Genomic DNA, 19,375 nt, shown 5'->3' with positions numbered 1-19,375 from the left:
AAGGGTCAGGGAGGAATGTGAGAGGCTGCATAACTTGGTCTGACTACCCCCAAACTCCTTATGGCTTCGCTGAGGTCACGGCCACTTCTGTGCAGGCCTCAGAGCGTGTGTGCATCGGTGTAAGGTCATGTCCTTTCCCTGCGTCACTCCCCATTCTTCCTGGGAACGACCAGGAAGAAACTTCTGGTGTTACTTGGCTCCTGCACACATTTTTCACGCACAGGGGAGCACCAAGCCCATAGAGAACATTTTTTTGCTGCTGTAATCTTGATGGAAAAAGTAGTTAGTGATGGAGGAAGGAATTCAGGAGATGGCTGAGAAGTGCCTGAGGGAGAACTTTCAAATGTATTTGCACATGAGAAGTCATGAACGTGCCACCAAAAAAGTCAAGAGAAGTATTAACAAGACAAGGGGAAAGGGCAAGAGAATTTCTTGTCTTTCAGCTCCTTGGAGACCCTGCCTGCATTTCAGTGTGCTGGCTCACTCCAGTAAAGCCGGATAGCCTGAAAGGGCACTTCCGAGAGCGGCAGCAGACACCACAGAAGTCATCTACAGGCAGTTACAGCTGTAGAATTCCTTTTAGTTGGAAAATGAGAAAACACCATGCTTGAACCTCTAGCTGTTGGAACAGCTAGAACTTGCAAGAGTTCCTGCAAGTGATACCCAGTTCTGGGAGCACATAGTGAGCTACAGGCACTGCTGTTAACAGGGCTAACTTTCTGCCTGCTTGGTGACCAGAGCAAAATCAGACCCTTTACGGCACCAGTCCATGAACTACTGAAAAGGGGTTTGCAACGCAACTACTGAAGCCAGCTCTACTGCTGGCACCGGCGTTCACTTAACAGGGGCCCACACATCCAGTAACAAAGTTAAGAGCTGTTGTTTTAAGCCATGTAAGCTGAGCTGTGCACGCTCACGCTCGTGTAGGGGCTACGATGAGGTGTTCAGCTGTAAAAGTGTAAGCAGGAAGCCAGAACGCAGCTGAACCAGGAGCTGCTGCAGTGAGATACGCATCTCCTGTGACTTTCCACAGATCTTAACTCTGCCATTAGTGGAACTAGTCAGTGTCCCCAAATGTAGTTCTGGGTCTTGAACTTTGTTTTGGTTTCAAATACTCTGTCCTGCTTCTTTTGACTTGTTTTACAGGATCAGGTCAGAAGGGACTGATTTTACAGGTTCATTAAGCAAAGTGCCTTTCACCAGACTCAACTTGCCTTTGTTTTCTTGTTCACGCTTATCTTGACATTCAAGGTTATGCACCTCATCGAATAAGGCAGCAAGAGAAATTAGCAGAAACTCCTACCTGAAGGTTTTCACAGCCACCGCTCTGTTGCCAGCCATCAGGTATCAAAGGATTTACTCCTATGAGCGGATCCAAGGTCTGATCTCAAGCCAAAGAGAAAGATTAGGCCCCACAGCCTAATAAAATAGGAATTGTGTGTTCAATTGTGTTCCTTGCTAGAGAGGAAAAATAATAGTACAAAGACAGGCTGGCTATTCTTCTAGACCTGCATTATGCGCTGCAAGGAAAATCCTCAGCACTCACAGATCAATACCAGCACTGCTAACACCAATAAGGCTGCATTCATTGAAAGCAGCCAGGATTGGGACCAACACATACCTAAGTCCTGTCCACCTGGATGGGGCAGACACAATGTCCCATTCAGAGGTCCAGCTGCAGCATTTCGCTTCCCACCCTTGCCAGCAGCTCCTCTCCCACCTCTGCCCACATCTGCAACGATGATAAACCCCAGCTTGCCAAGCTTCAGTGCTTGCACTGCTAGGGACAGAAGGCAGATTAAGCTGCCAAAGTCCACCAAGTGTTGTGCCAGAGCTACGAAGACTTGTACCCAACAAACCACCCCTTTAGAGGCTAAGAGTTTCCAAAAATCAAAACCAGGTAAGGGCACTTGTGCTTCTCTTCCTGAACAGCATCCCTCCAATAAACACACATGAACACATGACCCTGTAGCCTTGAAAAGGGGAAAAGACACAAAACGATCAGCCAAATACCGCATGTTCTAGATACACGGCATGGCCTGTAATGCAAGGTCCCCCCTCGCTGTCCCTGTCTGCCACTGACTCATCTCAGCCGGCTTCACCCACCCAGCGGGTGGCTGCTGGGCTGTCTGGCTCGCAAAGCAGCGATGCGCCAAAGTGCCCAGGTCCTCCCTGTTACGTAAAGCTGTCACAGCTACCTGTGAGGCCAATCTGTTGCCCCGCAACCTTTACATTCCGAATTAGTCTCTATTAAGACAGCTTCCTGGAACACTGCTCACATTAAAATCTGCTGCTGGGCTCTGTCAAACGGCCGGCAGAAGTCAATAAAATGCAGTTCATCATGGGATTTACCATAACAATGAGACACAAACAGACTTAGTCTTACGTATAGAAATGATGTCAGACAAATTAGGTTTGCCCAAGTTAGTCAGACGCTCTTGCAAAGCACAGCTTTGTCCTCTCATGTCTCAACCCTGGTTGTGCTACTTGTCACATGGAGTTATAGAAAGACACCTTTGCACACCAGCCTTGAACACTGAAGACAAGAGGATTCTCCCACCACCAAACAAAAAAAATCTGAACGACAATCAAAAAAAAGCTAAGAGCAGAACGTACTTAACAGCGCGACAATGACACAGCTGTAACACTCCCGTCCCTGGATCACATTGTGGCTCCTTGCCTTGGGAAGCTGAAGGTGATGGCAGATCAACTTGCAGACAGCAACAGCTCTCCAAAGACTGGGCTTCCAGGAGCAGTTCAGTCTGAGGCAGCAGGTATGGGTACTCTGGGCTTGCAGACGCGCCCTGCCCAAGGAGCTTTCCCACCTCAGGCTGGCTCTCACCAGCCAGCATCAACGCTGCCATGCTGCATTTTGGTCAGTCATAACCAGGAAACACAGGCTGGCATTTGAATGTCAGGTATTCAAAGCATAGCAAACTGTATTTTTGCTTATTAAAGGACAAAATACTGTTATGAAGAAACATCACCAGGGAATCTTTACAAGGAAACTTGTTTGCCAACATTCACCAGATAAATTAAACCTAAAGTTTTCATTAAAAATTACTGTTTAAGTGACTCAATGTTAGACACAGAATCAAAACCTCGTATCTGCATATGTCTGACCTTTTGAAGAGCTGGAAAACTGAGCCCAGAACTACAGCTCAGTTTCACAGGTGGCCTTATTTCCGCAATAGGGCAAAACTGCCCAAAACCATCAGATGGAAAACTCCCCCGAATGGCTGTGCGAGATACGCCTCTGCTCACAAGTCCAGCTCATCTTCAGCTGCTCCAGAGAATGAGCATTTAAAACAGGCTTTATCTTAATTTGTCTGTCAAGTTTTGTCTCACAAACTATTTTTATGTTAATATTTTGAAAAAAATGACTGAATTTTAATTTGACTCAAACAAGTCACCAGTTGGTTTGGACCAGCTGTATGACAGCATCTGTGCTGTGACGTGAACTGTTACTTCTACGTGGACTTAATAGCAGGACATGGACTGTAACTAATCTTTGGAAATCAGCTAGACTGACAATTCCACGACAGAAGTCTTCTGAGTGTTCTGCTTATTTTTGCATCACTTACTGAGTATATTTTGACTTCTTTTTGGTGCTACCAATTTCTAATCCTTCCACTAACAAGATGTCCACCAAATACAGCAAATGGCAACTTAGCTCTCTTTCCAGGCCTTAGGCCTCTGCTGTTTCTCTTAAATACTCAGGCAAAATGTTGGTCTGCAAACAGAAGAAAAGCAGTCATCTAGAGCCTGGATGGGTAGGCTGAAGGCCCAAGGTCTATGCCAATGTCTAGCTTCAGGCAACTTAGATAAAGCAACCTGCCATTTTCTGTGCCTTTATTTCCTCTTGTATCGTTTCATCTGGCCTCTGAGAAAAGAGACGTTCACCTCTTCTCCCTGTAGTTACCTAACCTCTCATTCAAGGGTCTGCCTGCCCACGCAAGCACTGGGCTTACATACGAGTCAAACCACTCTCAACCAAAAACCAGGCTGTGCCCCAGCTTCTACCCTCAGCAGCCACACGACAGGGTGCTTTTCCCATCTGCACAGCAACTAGCAAAAGGGGCCTGGCATAGCAGCACTCCCAGCAATAGCACAATAAACATTTTCTGCACAAATCAGTGGTGTGGGCCATGCTGTGACACCTCCTTCAGCTTGCAAAGAGCTGCTCTTACGCCCATACGATTCAGCGAGAGTAGGAACAGCCCAAAGTCTAGTCATAGTACAAGATTTTATTGCTGTCATGATAATTAATGACTACTTACACTGAGCTTTTAATGACTACCTGCACTTTTATTTTGTTTGTTTGTTAACTGGGTCGTAAAGAAGTAGTCCCAAATGATTTCCTGGGTTTATAGTACGATAGGGACCTCTACAGGTGTTTCCCTCTTCAGAGCAAGGCTAATGACATGACACCTATCAGCAGCCAGGCATCGCTGCGGATGCCATCAGAGCTCTGAAACACCAAAGTGTGGGGCTGTGCAGACAGCACGTTCAGTGTCTCCATCAGCAGGTCAAGTTGCTCACTGGTGCCTTCAGGCCACCAAAGCAACACCTTGAAATGCAAGCGATAACCAGAGCATTTTCCCCCACTCCTCATTTTTCATGCTGCTTTTTCTAGAGGCTGGATGCAGCTACCCCCCTGCCATGAAGCTGTTTGGTTCCATGCCAGCAGCTACTGAAACAAGCAGGGCTGTTGAAGACCCTACCCATGATGGGAGAGTTGACCAAATATAGCCTTCAGATTTTATCTGCATAGTGTTTTTTATCTGCATCATGCAGATTATCTTATTTCAAATACATACATTTTGTCATGATACTTCTCTGAATAGCTCCAAAAGTTAAAACAAACAAAAAAAATTACACCCATGTCAGACAGGACATCTGCTAGCGTGTTACCGATTTGCTAGAGAACCATTTCTTGAAAGAACTCAAAGGAGAAGAATGACGTGTCAGCTACAGCACTATGGAGCTGCTTTTTAAAAGTTTGATGCCTTTCCTTCATATGAGTTTAATCCCTCCCTGCCTTAGTTCTCCACAGCACATCATCCGCAGAGCACTGCCTTGCTGCATAAGGACGCTCTAAAGACAAATTCATTAAAGACTGCAAGCTTCAGGGGTCAAGGGAACTATTCTGAACTTAATCAATTATTTTGCCAAGTTTGCCTTCTCTTTGAGGGGTCCTTTTCCAACTACAGTGTATTTTACGGACCAGAAATTAAGTAAAACATATGATGGATGTAAAGATGACATTCTCCTGACAACTACATGATTTTGGGGGATTAGATTTATTTTTTTTCTTTTTTTGCATGAAGTCCAGAGTCACTAGCATGTAACCAGTTTCACAGCTGGTTCTTAAGACACAACCCAGTACTTACATTCAGAGCACACGCTAGTCAGCCTTGTGCTAGCCACAGGAGCACAAATCAGTTTTTCCCTTGCAACGCGTGCTAGAAGTCGGGCTGCCATAGTAAGCGGGAAGGACCAGAAACCCTGCTGTGTTATTATGCAGATCATACTCTTGGTTACTGAGAGTAAGAGAAAACCTTCTCTGAGGGAAAACTGTCTCCTACCTGCCTGCCTGCCACCAGACCTCTAAGACCTTCTTCAGCAGCCTCGGGCACTGCCTGCAGCTGCTGGCTGGCTATTGATCTAGATGGGCTAGCAACCTGGCTGCTCCTGCGCCCTGGCAGCGCAGATTGGTGAATAAGCCATGTGTGATCACAGGCACCGCTGCTCTTCAACAACAAACCCTATGAGGCAGGCAGGACAACGGACACTTCGTACTCCAAACGTTAGCCATCAATACAAGTCCTTACACTTCCTTCCAAGATTAAAAGCAGTATTTTGAAAGGACAGTTGCCTTCCCCACAGGTTTCCATCTTGCTATTTTAAACAGATCTTGCTGGGATCAAGTGAACTGCAGGCCAGCCACGTGTTTCAATAGAAAATGCGTGTCTAATTCAGGGGAGGCACTCAAGTCACAGCCAAGCATCTGCGACAAAAGTACACCTGCATGGTGACTGCAGATGCCAGTGAAGCAGGCAGAGGGCTGGGTAGTTTAGGGGCCACTAGGCTTGACAGATGCGTGGCAAGAAAAACCAGCGTGGTTCCACCAGCCAGGATGATACACAGGGCAAATGCTCTGTCCTAGGGAAAGGCAGGTACCAGTATTTAACACCTCTTTCTTGGCCCTGCTGATTTGGTGCCCAAACAAAGCTGATGCAGGACTGCCTAAAAGCCACACAAACACAGAGTTTCCTCTTGACGTGACAGTTTTTGGCACGTGCAGCTACTAGGAAGCTGAAGCTTACAACTCTGTTAATTATGCCATTACAGAAGGGAGCCTGATAAATGAGCCAGGAAAGATGATCCTGATCCTCTGACAGGCCAGTTCTGCAGGAAATTCAGCACTGTAAGCAGTAACACACCATACTAGCCCAGTAGCATCTGTCACTTATCAAGGCAGGGCTCCGCACAGCTGACTCCACGAAGCAATCTGAGGCCACACAGACTTCCTCATCCGGGTCACTGCATCAAACAGCAGAGCGAATCATTCACGCAGTGATGCCTCAAACACAGCCTGAGCCTGATGAAATCCCTTAAAAACTGCAATGACAACGCTCTTCTCCCACATGGGCTACAGCCTGTAAACACTGCAGACTGACGGGGAAGGCTGTCACCTGTCTTGGTGCCACCAGCCTTGGATGCCTACGAAGCTGGTAGCCTGTTCGGAGGATGTGCTTCAGCACAAAGGGTGAAGAATGGTGAGGAATACATTTCTGGAAACCTTGATACCACTTGGAAAAAGAAAACAAGACCTCCTCTTCCTTTCTTCTTCCCATCTTCATCTTTATATTTCATTCTCATTTTGCATGGTACAAACTCATCTGGTGTTTCACTCTCAGGCTCTTCTTCTGCTAGCAGAAAAACCTCAGCAAACTGGCAGCCCTTCCAAAGCTGTTGTGGACAAGAAAGCAAACTAGAACATTTCACTATTTAGCTTCCTCCTAGACTGTGGCCTTGAAATAAACCTTCCTTTTCATTTACGTTAAGCCAAACATTAAAAAAATAGAAACACACACTGGTTTCCTTAGGTATGAATGTCTCACTGCAATGAGTAAATGCTTTTGAAGAAGCACTTGCAGACCCTGCAAGGCACCTGCTTAACCACTGCTTTATAAAGGGTGTCAAAGTCAGTAAGAGGACATGCAAACGGTTAAAACCAAATGAAAACACAACTCTCCCCGAGAGCTTTGTTGGACAAGTGAAAAGTCCAGTTGTTCAAACTCCTGCCCTCAAATGTCTTGTAACAACTGCATGTACACCCTGAGCAAGTTGTGTTACTGTGCGCGTCTGCCCCAAGACACAGCCTCTGTGTTGCAGAAGGGCTGATCCTCTGTAAGTGAATACAACACTTGCAACGTGTGTGCAGGAAGGAACAACTCACTGCAGAGAAGGAAATTCATTCACTTGGCAAAAGCTTTGAGCTTTCCAACCTTTGGCCTACCTAGCTCTAAAATGTTCTCTGAGACTGATGAGAAAGATCTCTCACCTGTGTTTTCCTGATGACATGCACGTTTCTAATAAAGATTCCCATTCAGTCTGTCCAGCATGTGCAAGGGGTGAAAGGTGTTTTTTGGCTGTCTGTGTGCAGATGCACAGATTGTAACTGACATCTAATTGCACTCTCACTACATACGTGTGACAGAAAATAGTTAAGGCAACTACCAAAAGCTGACTTGAAAATCGTGAAGAACAGAAGTTGTCTCTCAGTGGATGCTAAGGAAAGGTCAGAAGAATGGAAAGGAGCAAACGATACAGCAATCTGAAGATTTAACTTGAGATGAAGAAAACAAAAAGGCTGAGAGTTGGAAAATTAGCTCAGTGCCTCTTACAAAACACTCATGTGTAATCAAAGAGCTTTCTCCATCCAGCTCCTCAGCAATAAACCTTTCTGCGTATACATGTGCCACTTGCTCCTTGCTCCAGTCTGTTGCACGGGGACTCCAACCAACCAGCGTGTGATGTGTTGTTTTATTTATTGATATCAAAGGGAGAGCCAAGATGACTCAGCTACTGATCAGGATCCCCCTGTGTGAGAAGCCCACTGAACTTCAGACCACTCAAGTGCCAAATGTACATTTAACTTTTCAAAACCCAGCCTTTCATATATATTTCAGCATTACCACTGTAGTCTCACAAATACACAGGTTTTTCAAAACAAATAACATGCATCCTGTTGTGAAAGTTAACTCACATAACAAAGAAATTGAACTTTCCAGCAGGGCACCTAAATTTAGGAGCCTATATCATCCCATAAAATTGCAAAGTACCTAACTGACTTTTTCTCTCATAGATGACACAGCACAGCAGATGTTTCTACAACATGCAACAGCTGACATGAAATTCTTGGAGCCATTTCCAGTCTCATCAGCACTGGCAAACACTCCACCTGTCCATGAGAAGTCACAGTTAGTGCCATTGTCTTCAGAACTACTTTTATTCTCTTTTCCTTGAACAAAAGTTTTTGACCTTTGTGATTCTTCATAGACAAGATGAAGAAAACCAAGCATCTAGTACGTAATTTGTTCATCCCGGGTGGAACAAAATCCCTACATTCACTTTTTTCTTATTTGAGCCGTCACATCATGCACATAATCTGAAAACAGAATGAAAAGAGTCTTTTCTGGGCAAAGCTTTCCTGGAGTTTTGTAACAAAATTTCAGCTTCTCTAGCAACTGAAGTCTTGTGCTGAAACCACGGTGCAGCGAGGTTATGTTCTGCCTGAAGTTCCATGAAGCTGATGAGCTGCTATATGATATTAGGGAAGAGTAGAGTTCTTTGTCATGAGCACACTCAATAATCCATTTTGAGCAAGACGCCAGATTCCTTTGCTTACGAAAATAGTAAGAACTTGCCATGCTCAGAGGTGTTATTATCTGATTTTCCAGGAATTGCTTACTCTCTATTCCTAGGTTTACGTAAGCTTTTGAGAACCATCCATTTTCCTCAAGCCAAAGCATTTCATGAAAAGAAGCCTAAGCTTTGCTTAGCACACTGAAGGTAACTGCTGTGATGGAAGAGGGCTGTTTATCCACACACAGAGGCAGCAGACACTGAAATCAGAACCCAAATGGTTTCTTGTCAGCACATGATGTTTAGAATACAACTCCATTGTGAGACAGGTTGTGATTTTCCTCCAGAGGAGGAAAAAGAAGGAAAAAAAACCAGAAAAAAAACCCAACAACCAAAACAGAAAAGACCAGAGCAGAACACTGTACTAGGGCTTGAAATGACTGAAAACAGCTAAAACCAACTCCCCTCAGCAAATGCCAACCATAGGAAAGCGCTGAAAGGGCTGCAAGTATCCTTAGCTGTTCAGACCTGCTCATCTAGCAACCTTTACTAAAAAGGGGAAGTCTTTCTTCAAAAGTGAACGGAGCCCGTCAGTTCTGCAGGAGTTCCTTTTATGTACTCGCTCTGTCATTCCCTTTATTTCCTCTCATCAGTGAGGCTGGGATACCTGCCAGATGGCGCGGGGTGGCCTTCCCAGCACAACTTCCTCTCCTTTACAGGCAAATTGGTAAGTGTCCCAATGCCAGACCTTCACAACGCTGTCTCGCCCATGCAGACTTTGTAGGGTGATTTCAATTTCCTGCATCTAAAACGGACAACATCATATGATTTTTATCAGACAAATCTAAAATCCCAGCAGTTTGAACAGAACCTACATCTAATTGCCTAACTCATTAGGCAGCCCCAATGAAACCCACGTTTCAGACAATTGCACCATTTGATCCAAATGGCAGATCAGAAAGCAGAGGTAGTGTCAGCTCCTTTAAGATCGCACTGCAGATCAATAACAAGCAAGAACACGCTCCCAGTACCCTCAAAACTCTGCACACTGTTTCTTCCTGCCCACTGTAATTCAGATGAATGTAATCAGAAGGTTACCTATCTCCCATACCTCTTTCTTACGTAGCAGTAGATGATAGCAAGTATCCCACTTGTCAGTATTCCTACACCAATTCCCACAGCAATGTAGCGTTCGTAAGAATTATGTGCATACGAATTTAGTGTTAAATGTTCACACCTCTCTCCATTATAACCTGCAAGGCACCTACAAAATAAATATACACCATGCAAAAATTATTCATAACTTCTTATGCTTTGTATTTCAGAAACATGTTAGTTTTCATCAGTTCTAAACAACGTGGATCAGACCTAAATGAGGATGGGCTGAATCTGGTGCTCAGTCAGAACCTCTTCAGCAAGACTCCCAGTCGCCCCAGTCTATCTAGTTTAAAGCTAGCTCAAGTACTGCAGTCACAGCAGCAAATGCAGTCTAAAAACATACCCTCATCGCGGAGGGTGTGGACAAAGAGCATTGTGCTCTGCCGATCTTCAGCCGCTATCATGTTTCAAAAGGCCAAAGCTGCCCAGGATGGACCCTATAGTCCTGATGGGTGTTTAAGCGGTCATGGGATAAGGGAGCTGCAGCCGACATCTTGGAAGATCCTGCCCCCTTCATTGGGCCCACTGTGCAAATCTACTTATTCCTCTACTACTTACTCTAGCGCTGGTTGTAATTTGAGATGCCATCACAGCAGTGAGTGACAAAGCTGTGAATTTTCCCTCTCCCTTCCTTAGTATTACACTAGCACAGCACTACTGCCTCGTTAACAGTTCCAAGGCACCGCAGCACCCAAGCCTGCGCCAAACTAAACCTGACTGGCACCCAAAAGCTACACTCTGCTGAAAATTAGTCACATTACATAGCAATAAGGCAAACAAAGAAACAAGGCTCCTGTTGTTTTTCTAAAAAGGATACTTATAAGCAGTATTCTTTACTTGCATATGGGTTTCCTCAGTTCGTTGTGGAAAGCACAGAGCCCATTGATACAATAGCTGTGATGTTCTTCAAGACACGTCTGCATAAGCTTCAAGAGCTTTGGCTGCTCTGTGTAGTCTACTGTGAAAAAGGAAAAAGTAATGTTATATTCAGGGGAAAAAATAATCATTTGAATATATTTTCACAACTCAAGTTGAAAGGACATTGCCTGCATAAGACACTTAATACATAGATTTACTGTGATGTCTTGCAAGCAGATTCAAACACTGCTGAGCAGAGCAAGCTTCTAAGACATTCTAGCACAGCTTTAGAGAAAGAATAAACTATAAATAAATTACTTGCTCTTGAGAAGCGTGTGTAAAAATGATTATGGGAGATTCATCCAGAGTAACATCAGCACTATTCAACCTGCAATCCAATCAGAAAAACATCCCAGGAATATCAAGGGTTTAGGACACAATGAGAGCATCGAATTATTCTCCGTATGCTTCACAGTCAGAATTCTAATTATTAGTTACTTCCTTGTTTCCTTTCCCCATCACAAGACAAAATATTGCATTCTAACGCTCCCACCTGCCAGCTCTGCAGCTATGAGTCAGTGATGCATGGTGGGATTGCTCTCTCCATCCGCTCTGCATGGTCTCATGGTAGCAGAGCACCTAATTAGGCTTGTCAGCACCCAAAACTGCCTGGATGGTGTTCCCATGCAAAAGCATGGTCCACGACTGTAAGGTTTCTGAACTTCTGCAAAATTATATGCATCCAGGTCAGGAAGCATGTTTCTGCTTTGAAAACACACAAAATGACTACCTTATTCCCAACCACGGTGGCTTAAATGGGAATAAAAAAGTAGTCAAAACTGTTCCTGGGGATCTGATATCAAAGTTACATACTGATAGAAGAGCACCTGAGCCCAGGAGCGAGGTACCCTCACTGTGTAGGAGTGCAGAGGCCGGGATGAATCTGTAACACAAGAGCAGGGGTGCGGCAAGCAAAGAGAAAGCTTTACCGTCAAAGCAAGTATCTGTTTGAACTAGTCTCTCTACCCAGTTACAGAAATTGCTGGTGGGGTGGGGTGTCCAAGCAATGTCTTACTATTTCAAGGGACTGTTTTACTGATGGCTGAAGGTGATTTCCTAATCAAGTGCACGTCAACACCAGCTTTCAGTTATAACCACAAGAACAACATCATCATGCAGGAAGGTGACAAGGTCTGCTCAGAGTGACTAAACAATGGTACAACATGCAGAAACCTTCCTTTCTGACTAGGTGCTGAATCAAGGTCTGGACATATTACACTGATGGAACCATTGGCATAGACGTAAACCTCTAGCCATCCTGTGGGCACCTGAAGATCCCACTAGACATTTTTCAGCAGTAACACCACCAAGCCCCTAGACTCCTGACTAAATTCCAGCCAGAGTCATTTGATGGGAGGCATCCCTCCTATGCACTTAACTAAGCAATTTTTTCCTTCTTCCTTTATGTAGCTTCATCACAGAGATGACAAGTGATGGTAAACAGCTGCTCTACTCTATGCCTGCACATTACAGCAATTCACAACTTCAGCTGTGAATCGTGGTTTGGATACCTAACAGTCATGATGTTATCACTTACTCAGATTAAACAACACTACTTTGAAAACCATGCCCTCTAAAACCTGAGAGAGTAATCTGACTTTCAGCTCAGTAAGAGACTTAGGGAGAACAAGTAACAACTCAAGTCTGCTTGTTGGACACGTTTTACTACAGTTTCTTGGGAAAAGCTACCGTGGTGGAAAAAAAGACGTCTCGCTTTAATACAAACTTCTCTAGGCTAAGAAAAGGACATCTTTTACATTCTCGTAAGGAAAAATTCTCTTTGCACCATGGGGATGGCAGACCTAAAGCTAGAAACACAATGCTAGAAACTATAAACCAAGTCCACAGTTCTGGCCTGGCATCAAGTGACACTACATACATACCGACGGATACACGGAGGCCCTAACCATCACACACTACCAGGGAAGTACCTGAAGCAGCTCACAGAGCAGATTTGCAGCATCACCCAGCAGGGAGCTCTATGCTACCACAGCTAGGCTGTCCCCATACTGACACCAGAATGATGTCTCTGCTATAGAAAAGCACTGCGTAGGGCACGCACACCCACAGCCTTGAACCACACACTCCGCAAGGGAAGAAGTCTGTGCTGGCTACACACGAGCTCCAGCATCAAACTTTGGCTCTTCTCTGGCTGCCTCTGGGAACGTTGCTGACAAGCTCTGGCCAAGAGCACAGTCACCACAGGAGCAGGCCTTGGAAGAACAGATTTAAGGATGAGAAGATGGACAGATTTCCAGAAGAAAAGACAGGTTTTGTGACAAGAGATGGATGATACCATTTTCTGCACAGGAGGACTGTACACTGCTCACTGCTGGGTAAAGCAGAGTGGAAAAAAAAAAAAAAAAAAGGCACGTGGTAAACTCAGCTGCCAAAGAAATCCGGAACACAGGAGAGTTGGAAAAGCCCATTTTCACTTAGGCCTAATGTACCTGCAGAGCAGCTACTGAAGCTCTGCACGGAAGAGTTTCAAACAAATAGGCAACAGCATATTCCCTTGTGACTCTCCTCACACACTTAGGCACCAGCTGGTTTGAATCATCATTTCAGCACAAAGGGGGCTGAAGAGCGAACTATAAAATCACTAAACATAACCACCCAACAGAACCCTTTAATGTGCACTCCCTGCTGCCCAAAGCACTACCCTTCCACCAGGCCCTGAGAAAATGCCTGCTGCACAGGTTTAGTATTTCACTTGTATCTTTCTTTACCTTAGAGGGCTGAGGGGGGACAGAACACGACACAGAAATCAATGAGGAAGGTACAAATATACATGCCAGAGGCATGAAATACCCAGCCACCTCTACTCCAACTTCCACCAGACCAACTCCCAGAGCCAGAACAACCCTCTCAATTTCCCCAACCGCTGCCGAGAGGTGGCAGCCTTCCATCTTCCAACGTCTGGAAGAAACCTTGCTTGGTGCAGGTACACAAAACCTCTTCCACCGAGAGCCGTGAAAGTTAGTACCGTCATTAGGAACAAAGGTCAGCCTGGAGCAGAGGCCTGCCTAGAAAGCGTGAGGCAAACAGCTTGCCATGGGGGTGACAAACAAACAGCGCATTCCTCCCTCGTTGTCAGGAGCAAGAGCTTTGTCCGTTATGGGTTGCAAGATCAGATCTTAAACGTACACACAAAAATTCTAAGCACTAATTATTTTGACATTGCAAAAGTAAAAATTACCTCCAAAAGAATGATGAATCTTGAAAACAAAAAGAATGCTTTTCTAACCCATCCCAGAGCATTATGCTAATTCATATCGTATTATCCACCTAGATACTAAATAAGCTGTTGAATAAACACATCCATGTGCCCTTTCATGTCACGTGAGGAAAGAAAAGCATGCTGTGTAAGCACTTGACAGTTGCCTGCAACTGAGTCATTTGAACAGATACACTTGGCAAGATCGGACATGAAATGAAAACTACAGGTACTTGGAAGCCTGGGCATGCCAAAACTGACAGACTGGCAACAAAAAGAATCAGCTGCCAAGACCACGACAGCTCAGCCTTCAAGTATGGCGTGTCGCAGAGGAATGGAAGAGTCTGAATGGGGAGGGAGGGAAGGGGTCTGCCCCAGGTTCAGGGCCTCCCTTACAGGCTGCACAGAAGAACTGCTCACGGCAATGAAAGGATCTCATTTTTTCCCCACAGCAGAACCAAGCTCTTCCCTACTCCTAGCTGCCCGTCTTGCTACGAAGGCTCCCCTCTTCAGCCCAAACAGTGTCAGAAGTTATCCCTGCTGCGTCTGCTCCAGCCAGGCATCCTCTCCATTACCAGTTTTTTCTCCCCTGGCTGATCACCAGCTGTAATGTGTCACCAGCTCTGGGGCTGGGAAAAGTAAAGCCTGTGTAACAAGAGTAAGGAGATAGAACATGATCTCCTAAACAGAAAGCAAGCAGACTGAGCAGAAATCAATGGTTTTCCACAAGCTGCACCTTAGTCCCCAGAGGACTTGCATTCCCACAAGAAACTGCCAGTTCCTCCAGTGATACCTAACCAGAAGTTCATTTTCTCAGGATCCGGTATTAATAAACTTTGGTTATAAATCTTACCATAAACTTAACTTGCACAGGACTAGGAATGACAAGAAAACTTCAGAGAGATTCAGCCAGTTTCTTTGGTGACTCTAAGCATTTCTTTTCAACCTCCTTTCTGGAAATCCTGTTTTCAACTATCAGTGGCTTTGTAGAAAGTCCACCGAACTCCTTTTAACTACCTGTGTAAACGTGTGCTTGTATGTTTGTGAATTTGCTTCCACCTTTGAGGGGAACACAATCTCAACTAAAAGTGCTGGCACTTAGTTGACTTGCACAGCCACAGCTAGCATAAAGGTGTATGGGACAATTAGACACAGCTGTGTCACTGTAAATAAGCCCCTTATTTGCTAAAACATTAACTCTTAACTCCTGCCTTCTAGAAATAATAGAGACAGGGTTCTCAATGAGTCACAAAATATTTCTACTTTATTATACTCCTGTTTGTTGTATGCAACGCTGGAAAAAAACATCACAGGCAAATCCACTAAACCAGACCATAGGGCTGCACTGATAAAAATCAAACTACTGTTGTCAAAAATCAACATTTTGACTTCACATACACGTGCATATATGTATTTTACATACATATATATGAAACCCACATATAGTATATGTATGGATGAACATATATATATGTATCTATAAAACTGTACCACTACGACAAATAAGACAGGAAAAAAAGAACAGTGACTTGTTATGAGAAAAATAGCTTATGGACCTACTAAAAAAAGCTTGCAAGACATCCTGTGATGACTTACAATTAACAGAAGATGATTTGTATGCATGTTTGTTCTTTTTAAAGTACAAAGACATTAATAAGTATCACAGTTAAAATCCTTTCCTCCTTTACTGACCTGCCAAAACCTCAGTTCCAGATCGCACAGTTCTCCAAAAGTAATGACATCATTAGGACCTGAAGTAACATCAAGAATGCAGCTTGCAGGATAAACACAGCGCTCTGGTGTCAGATGTTGGCAGGTAAATAGCTTGAGTTCACATTTCAGTCAGAAGAGAAAAAGAAAGAAAAGAGAGAGCTAGCACTCTGAAGAGGAATATGGAAGCTGCGATAGCCAAAAGCAAAACTGCAACAAAGAAAGAAACTACTGAGTAACAGTAATGAGAGGCATCACTCCAAGTTATGCTTGCTGCATTCTTACTTGTGTGCATAAAGATTCACACTGCAGACAACTAGAAACCAAGCATTAGTTAAAAATAGCAGAAATGGCCATCAGAAACACAGATCACCTATCCCAATTAGCCTTAAAATATCTTCTTCAAATTACAACTGACTTTGGATAAATGATCCTTTAGCTGATACATGCTGAGCCTACCCCAGCTGAGTGGCAGCTATTACTTCACAGAAGTTTTTAAGGCTCCATGAAGAAAGCAGTTCATCTCACATAAAAACATACAGAAAATTCAACAGTGTCCAAGTGACAAAGGCATTACAACAGCTATCATCATAACAGATTTTGTTGGGGTTTTTTTTTTGCTTTGTTTGGAATGTTTTTTTGGTGTTGTTTTTGGTGTTGTTTAGTGTTTCTTCTTTTTCTTTTTTTTAAGTGACAGATTTAATACAGACAAAGAGAACAGAAAATTATTACCTTCTGTGTTGTTTTTTGTCCAATTATTCCATAAGTCTGTGCTGAGGGATGAAACAGTAATAGCTGACTCTTCACTCAGTGCCCCCATTGCTGTGTAATGCAAACAGATGCTTACTGTAACAGAAAAACTCAGTATATCTATTCAACGTTCACTTCAAACAGAAAAGCATGTACCCACTTAATATAATTCTGATACGATGCAGCAATATAATAACAGTTCATTTAAAACATTCTTGCCCCAAACTTCCTTTTGCCACAGCATACTTATGATTATGGGGAAACAAACTATTGTTTGCAAATTTCCAAAATACATATCCATTCCATTCTCTGTTCTGTTCTCCGTTCTATTATCTTATGCAATTTACGACACAGACACCTGTAATACACTACAATGTCACACCTATTTACCGGTCTAATAGCTTCTTTTCAGAGAGTCTAAATTATACCCTATCAGTTAAAATCTCATGCAGGTTTAAAATTGCTAAAGTAATTCTGCTTCGCAATGTCTCTGCATGCTTCCCACCCCTACTGCTGATTTCAGAAAGAGTGAACTATTGTTCAACAAAACCTTGTATCTTACGACATTGAAAAGCCTCCTCCAAACCTACCTTTCAGCAAAATATAGATTAGCATTCCAAATGCCATGGCAAGCAGCTGCTTTAACACCTTCTCAACTCTTCTTTCCAGGTGGCTCACTTGCTCTGCTTATCTGTGCTCCTGTGTTTTCTCTTGCACTTATATGCCACGAAGCGTCATCTGCTGCTCTCACCAATCAAAAAAAGGTGCATCTGGCAACAACCTCAGCCCCTGGGGCAACCACACATTTATTTAGGAAACTGTTATTATCTAGCAATGGGATCAGGTTTTCTTTTGAAACCCTGGTTTCCTATTACCTGTGGGCATAATTGTGCATGCAAAGACACAGTTTTAAAGAGAGACCTGGTATCTGCCAGAGCAGATCAACGAAATACAGCAAAACAGAGGTGAGCAGAACGAAAAATGACGTGTTGTGCAGAACGTGATCTTTCTTTCCCTTAGCAACACAGGTCTTGCATTGCTCCTAGGAGGATAGTCAGCATTCAGGACGCTACTCTGGAACTCAAGGCCAAGAGACCAGCTCCTGCTTTGTTTCTCTTCCTTCCTTGGCCCTCCCTGTACCTCAGCTCCTTGCCATCCAGAAGAGGAACTGCGAGAACAGCTAGTGCCAAGATTAGGAAGTGATCAGACAAAACGATAATGCATGATATTCACCATCAGTGACTGCCAGCAAGAAGCCTTTGATCACAGGCTCTGGTGAGCCCGAGGGGCATGCTAATCACTTTTCATTCAGCCTTCCCGAGTGCACAACGCTATGAAGCAAGGCAGGCCACCAGCCCCATGCAAGGCCTGGACTGCTGGCTGGTGCTATGCATGCTCGTGCAGTTAAAAGCTGGCAAAGCACGGGTGTCGAGAAAACACAGACTGAAAGAGCAAGTAAACTGTTGCTTCCTACATTAGGCGATGCCTTCACGACTCCTGCCACTATACCGCCATAAAAGCCCACCTCTACCTTTCCGAAGTGGCTACATAAGAACAATCATACTTTTTACATAAGGTGCTTGTAGGTCTTGAAGACGTATCCATCATACACATTTCCTATATTAAACCACTCTCCACAGCCCCAAACGCTGTCCAGCTTCCTCGGTCACAGGCAGCTTGGAACAAGTAGGACTGGTCTCACTGAAGGGTACTTATGTAGCCAAACATACTACGGCAGATCATCGGAGAGGCCCTGTTCAATAATCTACGCACACATCAACAACCTGACTCACTGAAGGAGGGCTACACACTTCACCCCAGCAACAACCTTCGTTTTCTCAACCGTGAGCTCCAAGCAACAGAAGCATTTCACAATTTTTGCATTTTAAAACCAAAAATCTTCTGATAAATGCTCTAACAACTCCAGTCAGCTCAAGCTCTCCCTAGACGCTGCACTCTCCTCAGTGATCCATAGGATTAAATCTAACCACTTCACATGTTAAGGGAAAAACACAAGCTAGTTATGCACATTATAATTATGCCTTCTCCTGCTCACGGACTGCATTCCAGGAGGCTTTTCCCTTCCTTCGCTATCCTGAATTGCTACATGCCTGCACGCTGATTGAGTGCAGCTTGCACACTCCCCAGGTCGACAGCAGTGTTTATGCCTACCTGGATAACCTCTGCTATCTGTCCCGAGCAGGGCTAAGTCATGAGCCTTGCTTTCAACACGCAGCTACACAATGGAGCTTAATCCAGCTTGAACCCGAGAGGTGGCTTTGTCGTTGGGCAATACAGCTGGGTGCGGTAGGCCTGTGAGAAGGCTTCAGTGGATAAGGCCATGCCTCTGTCCGCCACAGGGTGTTCATGCTTGGACCAAACTTGACCAGGTCTGGCACACCAGCAAGCTTTTTGAGTTGACTAATAGGCCCTTAACTCTGGATGCTCCTTCTAGATGTTCTCCCAGTGGAGAATTCTCTCACAGATGCATCTGGCAGCTCTGAAAACAGCGTGCATTGAGTGAAACCTCCCTCTCACTGGCTTTTGCGCAATGCTAAAACCCATCCACCAGAGCCGAGAGGAGAAAAAGCCTAAGATGCAAAATAAACTGTTTGTAGGACATGAAATAGGCAGACTCACTCAAGCGACATTGCCAAAATGCCATAAATTGTTATTCTGCAAAAAATATAAATAAATAAATATGGAGATATGATTACAGTTAAATTGAAAAACACATGAATCTAGAAC

The 19,375-nt window shown here is 44.3% G+C and overlaps 1 protein-coding gene across 7 annotated transcripts in view; it reads right to left on the bottom strand.

Moving 5' to 3' along the window:
* Nucleotides 1-19,375, bottom strand: part of EPGN (epithelial mitogen) — a 41,317-nt gene that overhangs the window by 20,380 nt on the left and 1,562 nt on the right. For 3 of the 7 annotated variants that reach the window (XR_008733171.1, XR_008733168.1, XR_008733169.1), the window contains exons 2-6: nt 17,218-19,303; nt 16,610-16,723; nt 10,870-10,990; nt 9,986-10,138; nt 9,542-9,679 (exon numbers count right to left, since the gene is read on the bottom strand). Coding sequence is in view for 3 of the 7 variants with exons in the window: in XM_055716240.1 (XP_055572215.1) it covers nt 9,625-9,679; nt 9,986-10,138; nt 10,870-10,990; nt 16,610-16,723; nt 17,218-17,254 (480 nt within the window). In the remaining 4 variants the exon portion in view is untranslated. Of the gene's footprint in view, nt 1-8,033; nt 9,680-9,985; nt 10,139-10,869; nt 10,991-16,609; nt 16,724-17,217; nt 19,304-19,375 lie in introns of those variants that run through there. The other 4 variants (XR_008733170.1, XM_055716240.1, XM_055716261.1 and 1 more) reach the window with 4 other exon arrangements.

The sequence above is a fragment of the Falco cherrug genome, chromosome 1, assembly GCF_023634085.1.
Source record: "Falco cherrug isolate bFalChe1 chromosome 1, bFalChe1.pri, whole genome shotgun sequence".
NCBI classification, from domain to species: Eukaryota; Metazoa; Chordata; class Aves; order Falconiformes; family Falconidae; genus Falco; species Falco cherrug.
Note: the sequence above shows the minus strand (reverse complement) of the source record. Positions and strands in the feature narration are given on the sequence as shown.